The 15,989-nt window shown below is 37.6% G+C and overlaps 1 protein-coding gene across 1 annotated transcript; it reads right to left on the reverse strand.

Annotated features, from left to right (window-relative positions):
• Positions 1 to 2,203: 2,203 nt before the first annotated feature.
• FABP7 (fatty acid binding protein 7) lies at positions 2,204 to 6,186 on the reverse strand. The gene is made up of 4 exons (XM_037045835.1): positions 5,947 to 6,186; positions 5,336 to 5,508; positions 4,681 to 4,782; positions 2,204 to 2,570 (listed from the first exon to the last, which is right to left on the reverse strand). Exons 1-4 carry the CDS (start codon positions 6,017 to 6,019, stop codon positions 2,520 to 2,522), a joined length of 399 nt encoding a protein of 132 aa, XP_036901730.1. The 5' UTR covers positions 6,020 to 6,186; the 3' UTR covers positions 2,204 to 2,519.
• Between the last annotated feature and the right edge of the window lie 9,803 nt (positions 6,187 to 15,989).

Consider the following 15,989-nt stretch of genomic DNA (forward strand, 5'->3'; position numbering starts at 1 on the left):
GTGGGCATCTATGGGTATCCAAAGACTTTGATATTTTAATGAAGACATTAGGTCACTTTAAGTCTGTATAGCTTTAAATAAACTTTCCCTTTCCTTTTCACAAATTTCTGGCATTGAGAGACGTCTTTCCTATGGCGACGGACAATCGAACCTAGTGGGAGGTACTTTGGGTACTAGTATATTGTACCCTCCCTTGGCCCTGTGTGTGTGTGTTCTGTAACAGTTGGACTTTGCAGTGTAGCCTTTAGCCCAGTTTCCATATTTGGGATCTTGGCTTAAGATACATTCTTCCAGCTCCTCTTGGTCAAATTGTCTTTGGGCTTGAACATTTTTCCATTTTGGTCAACTTTTTTTTTAAAGGGCAAACCAGAAAAGTTAGTACATTGACAGGTTACAACATGACATAAAATGTGGCTTGAAGAAAAATTACGTTCAAGGGCTCTGTAAAACGTTTAGGAGGCAAGAATATCCGCTGATTATATTCCCAGAAAAAAAATGCTTTTGGTGCATCACTGAAACTCTTCATATTTTAGCCCAGTGTAACTTCATTTCTATTTAGACCACCCAGAAACCTTTCCATTCTTCACTCTGAGAGAAAGTTGTTACAGAAATAAATGCCAGAAGGATGTTATTTGGCCTAATTATACAGACCTGAAGCTGAATTCCCCATTCTTGGCCTTGTATTGTTAAGGATAAGCCAGAATCTGTGCTTTTCCCAGAGCACAGGCTAGAATCACCAGGGAAAGCAGTTTCCCGGGAGCAGCACCCGTGAAGTGAAGGCTGTCAGAGCGACTGGAGCAATGGCCACCTTAATGCTCACACTTAATGCTCACACTTAATGCTCACACTTTCAAAGACAAAGCTAAGGGTGTGGGGCCGGGTGTCATGGTTACCCCCAACTCCCAATACGTCACATTTTCTCTTCAAACGTGTGTTGCAGGTTACCACCAGTAAAGTCCTGTGTTAAAAAAGACAAAGGTACACTCTAGTTTAGGAATGGCAACTTGAGCCAGACAATTTTATCTCGACATTCAGTAACAAGTGTACATTCAAATGTTAAATCCCATAGCTGCACTTTGGATTTTTCTACTCTTCATTTACTACAACAGTCAAGTCATAATATCATAGTGGTAAATCGTGTACGTTAAAGGAAGTTTCCTCATACTTATATCTGCAAGTTAATTGGACCTTGAATTAACTTGTAGAAACTTATTGAACTCCCTGGGTTGATTGAAAATTAATATTGTGCATTTGTCCTGCAGAATATTTACCCTTTCTCCCACTCTGCACCCCCAGAGGCTAACAGAGAAAAGCTTTTCTAGAGTGTGACCATGAAATATAAAATTCTGCATTTTTGTTTCAGAAAAAAATAAAATATTAATTTTTGAGACAAAATAAAGGAGAATTTTTCAAAGTTTCCAGTTCTTGATATATTCACTAGTCGGGAGAACTTGGACGTGGAAATCTAATCTTCAGTTTCCTCATTGGAAAAGTAGGAATATTATCTACTTCACCTGCTTTACATTGTGCGTTTGAGAAAATGTATAAAAAGCACTTGGTAAAGGATGAGATGTGAAATAATGTTTGTTTGTACTTTACAAATGCCAAGCACAGCTGGTTGCAGACATTTACTTTCTTTATTTTGGTCAACTCAGTTACAATAGCTCCCACACAAAGCCAAGGGTAAATGCCTTCATGCCCACTCTGCCCACTCCATTTTAGCATTCTTACTGACTTAGTCCAGCACACTGTACTTGTCTGGAAACACATCTTTGTAATCCAAGATAAAATTCACTCCCTTTTACTATTCCCTTTTCAATAAAAATTTGAATTATATGACATTTCGATTGTATATTTTGATTATACTTACCCTTTAAGAAGACATTTTCCTATATATCATTTTGCTTCGGGCTGCCTGTTTGTAACAGCAAGAGGTCACTGTGAACCCAACTCCCCCGCAACAATTCCTCTTTGCACCCCAGCCAAATGTATTTAACCATCACGACTCTCTGTGGGAGTCTCAAACAAACCCGTGGCGTATCCACATTTCCCTAGGCCTCTGCTTATTGTTTTAAATTAGTATTTTAAACAAAGTGCTAACTTTTCTGGCCTTCCTTTATGCCATGGAAAGGCAACTTGATCTAAAACTCCAATATATAATACCCAGACAGATTAGTGATATTAAAAACAACAACAAAATCTCTCAGGGGTACGATTAGATTTTTATTCCAATTCGATTTACACTCTAATAGAAATGATATAATGTGTTCTTTTTTTATTTTAAAGGTGTGACTTAAATTCTTAATGCAAACTATACAACACGATAAATTTGTAGATCAAATTGCACTAGTTGCTTAAAGGAACAAGTTTTTTAAACAAGTGTTTAAAGCGCCACGGTCTACCTCCACACCAAGGGTAACCCTCTAGTTCGCGGTCAGCTGTGCTGTAGTAGCAAGAGTGCCAAGGCCTGAGCCACAGAGAAACTGTACGGCGTCTCCAGGCCCAGATCAAGACCGTGTCTATGCCTTCTCATAGAGGCGAACAGCAACTACATCACCAAAGGTAAGAGTCTGAAAAATTCAAAAGATAACCACATCATTTTAGATAGGAACATCAGGAGCTGACATTTTTAAAGAGTATCATATATATAATTTAACTATTACGCAAAAGAATGACATTTACAAGCAATAAATGCTGCACACGCTCTTCATTTCTTCAAACAAAATGAAATAAAACCCTTGTACGTATTGAGTAAATAACATGTATATACAGTTCATGCCTGTAAAAGGAAAATGAAACAAAAACTGAGATTAGCTAGATTCAGGTCAAAAGAATTCCTTTTGCCTTAGGTTATCAGAGTAATTGGAACAAGTTTGCTATCTGCTATGAAAATGAGTGAAATTTTAGTAGGTTTTCATAACAGTTTTCAATTCATGACCCAGAGAACTTTCAAAGAGGCTCTAGAAGATCCAAATTATTGGGACAAATGATGTTTGTTCCAAAATCAGCAGGAAGAGGCGAATGCACAAATGTCCCCACAGCGCTGGCGGCCATCAGCTGCCCTGCTTCATCTTACGTGAACCTTGGCGGTTCGGTGGGTCCAATGTGGAAGGTGCATGGGTTCCTAAGTCAAACCCAACTTGAAGAATTGCTATAAAACTTCCTTACAAAATTTAGGTTTTTTTAAATGTTCATTATTTTCACGTATTAATGTGAATTTCAGGAGTGTGTCCTTATTTATTGTCCAAAACGAGATGCTTAGTCTCCTTTTTTGAACTCAAAATTCCCTGATCACAGCCATCCAGCCAAAGCTGAACTAGTCACTTTTCTGTATCAGGGGGAAAACGAAGGTAAAAGCAGAAAGGAAAATTCAGATTGAGTTTTTCAGAGGTGAATCCCTTCTTTTGATAATCCTTGAGGGGAAATGTGGGCAAATATTTGTTAACATGAACAAACACCTGGGCCCCTGCTTCCCTACTTCCCCCCAAGAAAAGAAGTGGGAATATGAAAACCCCATTTCCCAGGCTAGAGCACCTCTGATTTGCAGGTAAGGGGAAAGAGAGTAAATAACAGCCAATTTTCTTAAATAACAAACACACAAAAAGTCTCCTGCGCTTATCCGAGAAGGAATATGTAAAGCAACCTCACTCCTCAAAAAGAAAAAAGGGCAAAATGCCATATTGACTATCCAGTGTCGTCAAAATACCATTGCTCAGTTCACATACACACGCACAAAGGTATCTGGGATGCTAGATTAAGACATTATTTTTCCCAATTTATGATGTTACATATTATTAGAGAAATAATTTTTAATTCTTTTCTATTTTATAATTTTTACGTGACTACCCGTTTTGAATAGCTATGTGTGAAAGGTACTTTGTACATTAAAAGAAAGACTGGAAGTAACACCAAGATGGTTCTCTCTGAGGATCAATTAGAGAGGACTTTAACACTTTTACATTTGTTGCACTTTTGTGTTTTATTCTAAATTATCTGCACTGAACTTATATAAATTATAGCGTTTATAAATTAAACTATAAAATGTTTGAAGATCTCTTGTGTATTACAGGAGTTACAAAGTAATTTTTTCTTTTAAAAAAGAAATAGCCTTTATACATTAAAGCCTTTATATATTAAAATATAAAATGTTTGAAGATCTCTTGATCTTCAAGAGATCAAGATATATAGCCTTTATAAATTAAACTATAAAATGTTTGAAGATCTCTTGTTTATTACAGGAGTTATAAAGTAGTTTTTTTCTGATATCCATTAAGGTTGATATTCTTATAGGTATATCAATCTTTATATATTTTCATGATAGTTTTATATTTAGATTTTATTTGAAGATTAAGCATTTGCAGTGATTCTGCAAAAATTCTTTTAACACAAGTTAGGTAAATCAATGGCATCATTTTTTTTAAACTACACTAAGAATTTTTATCTTTTTCTATAGTTAAAGGAGCACAGTTGAGAAAAGAATTAGCTAGGATATGTTTATTTCTTCTCTTTTACACATGGCTAAAGAACCCTGCTAATGATTTAATGTTATTAGAGAAGGGGGGAGGGAAGAGTGAAGGGGGAGGGAGGGAAGGAAAGGGGGGGTGAGAGAGGGGAGGGAGGGAGAGGGAAGGAGATTAGAAAAGGGGGAAGGGATGAAGGGAGAGAATTGTGATTACTTACCATGACCATTTTGCCGTCCTTAATTTCTCTGACAAAAGTCGTTTCCTTGCCATCCCATTTCTGCACATGAATGAGTTTGTCTCCATCTAGGCGAATAACAGACTGAGAACAACAACATGCAGAACATAAAAATAGTTACCAATCCACTTTCTGATATGATATTCAAATGCAGTGATTTTTGAAAGAGTTGCAAAATTGTGAAAAACTAATTAGCACATCGGTGCCATGTCCTCTGTGAGAAAAACTTCACATAAGCAGTAAAAACGATGAACCAGGGTTCTAGCAACCCTTCTCCTTTAAGCAAAGCCTTAGCGTGAGGCAAACTATTTAGTCAATCTGAGGCAATCCGAAAGGTTAAATAAAATGCAATTATTCTTTCAAACAAACGCTATTTTGAAAAACAGGTTTGATATACAATGTGAAAACATGTGGTAAACATAGATTGGTGTTTTGAACTACAGCAAGTACCTGTAGTTCAGAACACAACCTATACGTGCTAGAATCCAAAATTAGCCCTGATGTCCTTCTCTAGGAAGGACACAAAATAACTGAGAACACGCTCCATTTCCCAACATCTAAAAAAGAAAGTAGCATCTGGAATCTCTCTTTTTTTAATTCACTCCCCGTATCCTCACCTGGCAAAGTGGCTCCTTACCTTACAGTTTCTGTCATCTGCAGTGGTTTCATCAAATTCTTCTCCCAGACGGAAACTAATCTCTGTGTTCTTGAATGTGCTCTGAGTCCTGATCACCACTTTATCCCCCTCCTGACTGATGATCACTGTTGGTTTCGTCACATTTCCCACCTGCCTAGTGGCAAAGCCCACACCTGAGAGAGCAAAGGGAAGCCATACAGTCAGCAGCAACTTCCAAAATAGCTCAAGAAGCAGAAAACTGCTTTCCTACTTTGGAATCCAGATCCTAAAGTCTAAGTTTTGTTAGAGCATGTTTAGCTCATTGATCACTCAATACATCTACTGAGCTATAATAATACACAGACGCCAAATGAGCAGATGCTGAAGAGAAAACGACAAAGGCACAGAAGCTTCCCATCCACTACACACCATTAGATGCACCATTATTTGGCCCTGGTCAAGGAAGCAGGCAACTGGCACCTTAAAAATCCATTCCCTGGGAAACGCACAGCCTAGCATCCGATTATGACAGTGTAATCTGTCTTTGTCACTTGCCAATCTAATGAGTGCAAAAGAAATATGCAAGTATCTGAAGCCGTAAGTTAGGAAGAGGACATCTGATTTTTACCCACCTAGAGCCTTCATGTACTCATCAAAGTTCTGACTGTCCGATAGCTTCCAGGTAGCACAGAAAACTTCCACCATCCTTACCCTTTCTCTTTCTCGTTAGCCTTGAAAACAGAATAAGGACAGGAGCGAGGATTTCTGAATCCTATTGCAATTCAGAAGACCCCTTTGCACTTCGGAGCAGCTCCAGCCTTCTTATTTGGAAAAGGGGCGGGCAGAAAGCCAAGGTCTTAAATTGCAAACACACTCACCCCTCCAGTGCCCTTTCCAGGAGGCTGTTGCAGGGGGAGGGATGGGGGGGGGGGAGGCTCAAGTGAGGTTCCAATCCTCTTTGTGATTGGCTCAGGCCACTGGGTTAGCGGAGTAGGTCGAGGTCCTCCCAGTACTCACACTGCAGCCCTTCTGCCTGAGAAAGCTCTGCGAGGATTCAATGCAGCTGGATGCAGAGAATGAACAGGAAAATGAGAGGGGGTCTTTCAGGTTCCGCTCGAAAACTTGGCAAAGGCAATTTCAGACTGTGAGGAAAGAAAAAAGATAAACAATGGGACATTCAGATTGATTTCCGTTAGTGGCAAGGCTGGTTCCACAAAAGAGGACCCCCCTTAAAGAAAACCACTGAAATGCCAGACTTTTCAAAGAAGGCTGAATGGTGTCTTTCATTTTCTCTCATATTTACAGGAAAAGTAGAATACAAGCTAGGATGTGCCAAACTAGAAAAAGAAGCGGGGGGGGGGGGGGGATTTAAATGTCTTTCCTAGATTGTACAGCTAGAAGGCTATTCTGACTATCAATGGGACACTAATTTTGGCCTCTTTCCAACACAGAGTGAATTTAAAGACCCCATTGTTCTTTCTAAGAATGTGAGAAGCAGACTAAGATGGAAAGGGGACCTAAGGAAGAGTATGGTTATGATTCACTAACAAGGTATAAAAATAAAGAAGAATGGTTTTTTTCTTCTTTCTACGTATTATATGTTCCATGTCGGGGAAACCAGACCGATTATTTAGTAAAATTTTAAATAACTTGCCCAATAGAGCTTTTTTCCAAAAAGGTCTATTTTTGGATTTTCCAAAGCTACAACTACATAAATGCAATCTACATATTAGCTGGGAGTTAGCAATGGGGGAGGTTAGGAAGTGGAGGAGCAGTGACACTTTGAAGATCTTTGACTTCACTTCGTCCTGGCTCAAGGTACCCCAGACTGACAAAAGGCCTAATGAGTTTCAAGCAGAGTATTTAAAGGAGGTCTCTGAACCTCCTTTTCACCAAGAGGGTCTTCCTGCTTTTCTAGTGTCCGCCATGTAGGAAAAGCATGTTCCCTTCTTGTTTACAGAACAGGGGAATCTGCTTTGGCAATCCCTGCTCTTCTCTTCCTTTGCATTGAAACTTCATCCACGCTGCCTTTCAGTTTCCAGCTAGGAGTCAGAGCTCAGGACCCACCTTACTCCAACTGCCAGCTCCGTGGTTTAACTTCGGTGTCTCAGAGGCACCTCTAAGGCGCTCATTGAACATAAACTCAATCTTTCCCCACGCCTAATCTTCCTCCTGGCTCCCCCGTGTTTCTGAGTGGGACCATGATCCACTCAACGGCAAAAACCAGAAAACGTCAAATTATTTCTAACACATTACCCTCTGAAATCAAAGTCAATGTCAAGGCCTATCTATTTTGCTTCCTGAATATTTCCCTAACTTGTCATTCTCTCCCTATCCCCACAACCACCCACCATCTGAACTCCAGCAACCACTCTGTTTCACTAGTCCTATGACAATAACCTCTTACCTGTTCTTTCTGCAGCCACCCAGGATCCCCAGTCCTTCACTGCACAGCTTTGAGTGACTTTGTAAAATAGAAACCAGCATCTTCCTGGTGCCTAATGTCGGTGCCTAATGTCCTGGCGCATCTTCCTGGTGTCGAGCATCGTTTCAAGTACTTCTCTGATATTTACATATCTTCTTTGGTGAAATGATGGTTTAGATAGTTTGTTCATTTTCAATTGGGTTATTTTTCAGCTTACTGAATTTTAAGAGTCCTTCATACATTTTAGATAAAAGCCATTTGTTGAATATGTGTTCTTCAAAAATTATTTTCTTTTCCTTTCTTCAATTGTGATAATACTTTCATTAGTGTGTCAAAATTTATCAGTTATACACATTAAATATGTGGAACTAATTTATGTCAGTATACTATAGTAAAGGTATTTTTTAAAATCTGTATTTTATCTCAGCAATCTCCTTCTTAAATTCCAAACGGCTGAAGAGCTGTTTTGCTCTCAGGTTGAAGAGCAAAATTCCTACTATTGTATAACCCAGGCCTGCCCCTCGCATGTGAAAGACTTGAAGTAAGAAGCCAAGCAGAGGTTCACATGCCATATGTCTAACCAATAAAAACAATCGTTCAAAGGATGCTGACAACCAGCCAGGTCTCAAAGCTCATTCCTTCACTTGTTCTGATAGGCTGCCTGTAGGACTGAGCAGTAACACAGATGTGGAGCGAGCAGGAGCTGGTCTGGAATCCAGGGTTTCCAGTCAGTGCCTGAAATACCCTAAACCTGGGTTTGGGGCTAGGTTGGACTTGGTGTTACGCTGACATGAGTCTGATAACGCTGGAGGCCACCGTGAAAAACCAGAAGAAAACTATTCACACCCTGTGGCATTATTTGAGCCTTTGAACCAAGTCCCTAAAGCCATGAACTTTCATAAAATCTCTTTTTTTTTGCAATCTAGATGACTACTTAGTTCATTTATGTAATCCATGCTTTATGGTAGAGGTTCTCAGAGCAATTTAATTTGTTACATCAGAATATTCTTATATGTCTTATTTAGTATAAAACACTTAAAATCTAGACTTTTAAAGTATTATTCTAAAACATAATACAAAATCATTCATGTTGTCATATCATTCATGTTGTCATAGTCCGAAACTGTAAGATCAGCAAGGGCATGACCCATGTAATAGATATCTTCATCTCAGCTCCTTATAGATTGTGGTGCTGAAATACTCATTCATAATCATTTATTCCTTCTACTCTTTAGATAAGGAATATCAGCTGATGATATATTTATTCTAACTTAAAGTATATATTTCTATAATTCTGATCCTTTCATACTTTATATGAAATATAAAAGCCCAGCAATTCAGAGATGTGCTTGTTGTTGTATGTTTAGTAATAACTGGAATAAAATATTGCTATAGATTTCTAGCATAGAAATTGTAGGAAAAGGGCCTGGCTGATGTAGCTCAGTGGACTGAGTGCGGGCCTTCGAACCAAAGGATTGCAGTTCGATTCCCAGTCAGGGCACATGACTGGGTTGCAGGCCAGTTCCTGGCAGGGGATGCACAAGAGGTAACCATACATTGATATTTCTCTCCTTCTCTCCTTTCCTTCCCCTCTAAAGATAAATAAATAAAATCTTTTAAAAAATTGTAGGAAAAGCCACTTAACTATTTTGTAATTCTCCGAACTGACACATTTAACCTTACTATTTTGATCATTATGTAATCAATAGATTTATACCTAAGAATGGTCATTTTCACATAGTAAGTCATTTGCTCTGATTATTAAAGATTTCAATAAGAGAAAAATTGAAGTAATAGAGATAATACTGTTTTACACTAAGAAGAATTAAACTAATAGATTTTTTTCCAATTTTCCCTAACTTAGGAGCAAGGCATGATTTTGTTGTGGCTTTTTAAACACAAATATATCTACAGGTTTGAAAAAGGAAAGATTGTGACAGATCGACCCCTTTCTCAGGCAATGTGGACTCTAAATAATCCACTGTAAATATTTTTAACAGTGAAATAAAAGGAATAAATAAGGAGAAGTTGCTTTGGGAAATCTCAGCAAAATTTCCGTATGGGGCTGAATCTCCGGACAACTGCTTTACCACAGTTTTTCCTTCTTAAGAAAACAGAGGTTACGAATTGATTGTTACCACTGCTCTTGAGGAAACTAAAGCCAAACAAAGGCCACAACACTATTTCTTATAAGATATCCGAGAGAGGTAAAATGACACTCAAAGTGCTTGCCTTAAGGTTCTTTATTGTACTCGATCACACAATAAAAATGGCAACGGAATATTTCTGCAGTTGGAAACGTCATTGCACAATATGATTGTAAACTGCCTCGTGATAGGCAACAGATGAGATCAGACAGCCCCCTTTTCTGAAACAGTGGGACAAAGTTACCTAGGGGCTCAGCTGTCTGTCACAGCACACTTATCATTATCTCCCCCATACACCAAACCACCAACCAGCTAAACCAGCTTTAGGTGCCAGGAGTGAAGATTCCAACCTTCAAAGGGGGTTTAATGTGATTTGCATAATGGATGAGAGAGAAGGTATGAAAATTGTTTATTGTATGTCCCTTGATGTTGTGAAATTTTTATATTATTGCACTTTTTAAAATGTGAAGTAGACCAGAGAAAAGATACGCCTCCAGGTGTGGCACGCTCTTCAAAAGAAGTGTGGTGCTTCTCTACTGGACATGAAAAGCTAGTAAAGACAATCGAACAAAGTATTGACTATTTTCCTATGTCCTCATTGTTNAAGAATTAAACCAATAGATTTTTTTCCAATTTTCCCTAACTTAGGTGCAAGGCATGATTTTGTTGTGGCTTTTTTAACACAAATATATCTACAGGTTTGAAAAAGGAAAGATTGTGACAGATCGACCCCTTTCTCAGGCAATGTGGACTCTAAATAATCCACTGTAACTATTTTTTAACAGTGAAATAAAAGGAATAAATAAGGAGAAGTTGCTTTGGGAAATCTCAACAAAATTTCCATATGGGGCTGAATCTCCTGACATCTGCTTTATGACAATTTTTCCTTCTTAAGAAAACAGAGGTTACAAATCGATTTTTACCACTGCTCTTGAGGAAACTAAGCCAAACAAGGCCACAACACTATTTCTTATAAGATATCCAAGAGAGGTAAAATGACAGTCAAAGTGCTTGCCTTAAGGTTCTTTATTGTACTTGATCACACAATAAAAATGGCAACGGAATATTTCTGCAGTTGGAAACGTCATTGCACAATATGATTGTAAACTGCCTCGTGATAGGCAACAGATGAGATCAGACAGCCCCCTTTTCTGAAACAGTGGGACAAAGTTACCTAGGGGCTCAGCTGTCTGTCACAGCACACTTATCATTATCTCCCCCATACACCAAACCACCAACCAGCTAAACCAGCTTTAGGTGCCAGGAGTGAAGATTCCAACCTTCAAAGGGGGGTTAATGTGATTTGCATAATGGATGAGAGAGAAGGTATGAAAATTGTTTATTGTATGTCCCTTGATGTTGTGAAATTTTTATATTATTGCACTTTTTAAAATGTGAAGTAGACCAGAGAAAAGATACGCCTCCAGGTGTGGCACGCTCTTCAAAAGAAGTGTGGTGCTTCTCTACTGGACATGAAAAGCTAGTAAAGACAATCGAACAAAGTATTGACTATTTTCCTATGTCCTCATTGTTTCCTATTGTCTGCAGGTTTTCCTCCTTTTACTTCCCATTAGCTAAGTAGGCCACTCTTCGTATTTTCTTGGGTATGAAACGTAGAGGAAGTCCTTGACCATGTCACCACCTGGTTTTATTTCTGTCTCTTTGAGCATACTGTAATTTTAATTCAGTAGCCTTGTGATCAATTATTTAATATCCTTCTCCCCCATTGGAACATGAGCTTCCTGTAGCATCTATTTTAGCATTCATATTTTTATTCTCCATTGTGCTTTAACTGCATTGTCTAGCACAGTGTTTGTTCAATGAATGTTAATGGTATGAAGCAATGTATAGAGTGAACACAAGGAATCAGAGAATTTCAAACAGAGTAGGAATTTGAACTATTGTACATATGGTCTTTTCTAAGTTTCTATCTCTTTGCAACATATAGTATGTAATTTCCTGGGAAGGATATCCAAAATTCTTCCTCATATCTGTCATGTTAATTTTAGAAGAAAATTGAGGCTCATTGTTTTCAGGATTTTTTTCTTTGAAGTAAAAGCTCATAGGGTAACCTAAGAAAACATCCAAGTACATGATTCATTTATTAAATGTGAGAGTAGGAAGCCTTCAGGACATGGCATGTGTAGAAACCTGGTGCCAATGAGTGAGTATGCATGGAAAATGGTCTTTCAATGGACTTGCCAGTCTCTTCATATAAGATTATTGTCATTTGTAAATAAAACCTTTATAAGATTTTCTTTTGCCGAAGGTTTTAAAATCTTTGAAGATCTCTGTTAACTCTGCATGTGAAGTGCCAAAATAAATCATTACTTTGTGTAATGATTGCCAGATGAGTAGCAAAGAAGGAAAGTATTAATCTGGGATTAGTTGAAGATTAAAGCAGCCACTGTGGCTATTTTAGAAACCAGGCAAAATATAGAGAATTCAATGCTTAGAAAATTATTAGAAGGGTCAAAGGGCCAGGTTTTACGCTGAGCTGAGCTTTTGGGAACACTCCCATACACAACCACACCGCAGAAACTGGCCTGGGAAGGAAACCGTGATTTCTACTACAGTTTCGAAGCTGAGGCATCAGGAAGCTCTTTACCTCCTGCTGGCTCCAGAAATACCCTGGTTTAATCGTCATTCAGGAATGGCGGGGCTTCACTCAGAAATACTGATTCTAGGGCCATGCCACATGGGCCATGTTGCATCCACCAACCGCGAGAACAAATGTCGGAGACTTTCAGGGTTTCAAAGATGTTACTTTATTGGTCAAGTTGAGGCGAACTTTATTGACCTGCGCAGGGGCGAACTCTCAAAGTGTCCAGAGACACAGTGCCCGCAAGGGCTGCAAACGAGAGTCGAGTACAACGCTTACAGCTAAGTCCTTATAGAGGGGCAAGCAAGCAAACAAGCGTTGCACAGCAGCAGATGTGGCGGTTAGCTCTTGGCTTACAGAGCCCGCGCGTGGGAACAGGGTGGGGTCTGCCTCAACTGAAAGGAAAAATTTGAAACTAAACAGATGGCAATCAACTTACAGGATGTTTGCTAGGGACGCAGGCCCCTTGGGGCTGAGACTATTTTTCTTGTTCCCAACAGGCCAGATCTCAACAGCAAAGTGGGTGTCTGGGGTCCCCTTTGTCTCACCACTTAACTGAATTCTGAATTCAAGTCTTGCACAAGTGCACGTGACAGGCAGTACCTAAATCAAGTGTAGGTATAGGAGTTTGGGAAATGTTTTCCTCTATCTGCAAACCAGAGAGGACCACAGAAGGCAGTGGAAACAGAGGTCAGGTGAGTCAATGTATCACACCCAATCCACTACTCAGAGATGATTGAATATAGTTTAATCAGGTCATTTTTAATAAGGCAGAATTCGTTTTTAAAAATAGAGATTTTGCATGTCTGGAAGTATTCCACAGTAGTATTTCCTAATACTGAATGATCATTAGAATCAAATGGGGAGATTCATGACGCATTTTAAGGTTTTCCAAGAGATTTTGATAGAGGTAATCTTAGGTAAGGCTGGGCATTGCAGTAAAAAATAAAATCTTAGGTTAAAATTCTATGTATGCTAATGCATTTAATGACTTGTGAATTATAAAATAAGTAGTATATTTCAGTGCGCCAGAATCATATGAGTAAATATGCATTCTAATATTTCTTCAATGCTTAAATACAAAATAAGTATAAAAGACTAGTAATGTGGCTAGTTCTCTGCCCCTACCCATGATTCCAGAAATGGTGTGCAATTCATACCAAGGATGCCTCCACATTGCAAATAATGTGTTAGGTGAATATGATAACCACCACCCATAAACGGAGACAACAGTGTGGTGACGGCCTGAGGAAAGGGATGGGGGTGAGGGCTAGGTGGAGGCAAGCACAAGGAAGAGAAATGGGTGGACATCTGTAATAATGTACATAATAAAAATAAAGTTAAAATAATAATGATGATGATGATGACGCATTATATGGTACGTACCAAAGAAGAAACATGACCCAATTACTCTAAGGATAAAGTGTATAAAAACAACCTAACATATAAAGTTCTGTATTGCAGTAGCGTATATCCTAAATCATAATACAAATTTCCAAGATTGATAAATTTAATCAGCACTCTTTCGATTTATATTGAGACATTTCTGAAGATGTTGAAAAGTCTTATCTCAGAGAGCATATGGGTCAACCTGCACCTTCAAATGAAGAAGATATTTTCACACTCATTTATAAAAGAAACAAAACTTTAAGTCTTTGCAACATGTATTTTCCAGATAACTTATTGGAGTAGCTCTTGATATACTGTGACAAATAACATCACAACAAATTATAAATGAGCCATTGAGATTTATGGTATTTTGCACCCATGCCTATTGAAATCATAGTGTTATAAGCATATGTGAATGCTAATGATATAAAATTAAAATGAAATAAATTTGAGGTGTAAATTCCTTTTTTTATTTCAAAGCAACATTTTAAGATGGAAATATCTATTGCATTCATTATTATCATTATATTATTTTATTGTTGGTTTCACACACATAGAAGTAACTTTACAAATGTTACTACCCATCAATCTGGTGAAGTGTGAGACTCCATTTGAGATTGTTAAAAATGCCAGAATCTCATGAATTTAACACTTTTTTTTTACTTTCCTATCAATTTAGAAATATGTATTGTTTTAAAAATAACATTTGTGACATAAATATGAATGATTCCATGGAGAAATTATAGTAAATTAAGGTATTTATGCAACTTAAATGCACTCACCAAATATATATATATATATAAATATATATATATATATATATATATATGTATGTATATATTCTGCCTTTTGGTACACATAAGAGTTTGTTATTGAAGAGTGAAATGATTCTATGTAAAACATATAATAATACATTTGGTGTATTGATGTATTTTTACAAATACAGCTTAGAAAAGAATATAACTGTATAAATTAAATGTTATAATTTTTCTTATAAATATAATCTATAAATTATAAAAAGCAGAAATGTTGAAAGACTATTAAATCTTGAGGATTATATGCTGCTATCCCTAATCTGTAATCTTTAAAAGAAAACCGAAGGTGGATAGATAGCATTATTTGGAAAGCCTTTTCATGTCCTATGGAAGTCCATATCATTGTGATGAATTCTTCAAATTTCCTGAGATGAGTTCTCATGAGTCACTTCCAGGTTCCTGTTGCTGGGAGCCATCGAAATTTCAGGGTATGGCCTTGTAACCCTCAGGTGTTCACCATGATTTGCAGTGTGTCAGACAGATGAGAAACATAGAGAAAATAACTGAAAGGACACATTTGCAAATTCGGCACATTTTCCTAAAGTTTTGAGAAGTCAAAGTGTACATGGCAAAAAATGTGTTTGAATTGTATAACATCCTCACTCTTTTCCCCATTTTTTTCTACAATGAAATTCCTATTCATTTCTTTTTTTTCCATGTACATTAACATTTTTAAAACTTCTGGTAGAAGATATTCAATTTCAATTGAATTCTTGGGGTGACATTCAATTTCTTGGGATGACATTAGCCACCTCTTTTACTTCCTTGACATCTGCCAATACATGACTACACTGTTAATTACCAAAGTATTTCCCAGCCAAATTTAGGTCCTTCTCTAAGAGAAAATTCTGATCCAATCTGGTTATTATCTGGGACACAAAGTTTGTTTATACTCCTTGAGTAATGCCATAATCTTATNGAGAAACATAGAGAAAATAACTGAAAGGACACATTTGCAAATTCGGCACATTTTCCTAAAGTTTTGAGAAGTCAAAGCGTACATGGCAAAAAATGCGTTTGAATTGTATAACATCCTCACTCTTTTCCCCATTTTTTTCTACAATGAAATTCCTATTCATTTCTTTTTTTTCCATGTACATTAACATTTTTAATTCAATTTCTTGGGATGATATTAGCCACCTCTTTTACTTCCTTGACATCTGCCAATCCATGACTACACTGTTAATTACCAAAGTATTTCCCAGCCAAATTTAGGTCCTTCTCTAAGAGAAAATTCTGATCCAATCTGGTTATTATCTGGGACACAAAGTTTGTTTATACTCCTTGAGTAATGCCA

The sequence above is a fragment of the Sturnira hondurensis genome, unplaced genomic scaffold (assembly GCF_014824575.4).
Source record: "Sturnira hondurensis isolate 20B ecotype Veracruz unplaced genomic scaffold, ASM1482457v3 Scaffold0004474, whole genome shotgun sequence".
Taxonomy (NCBI): Eukaryota; Metazoa; Chordata; class Mammalia; order Chiroptera; family Phyllostomidae; genus Sturnira; species Sturnira hondurensis.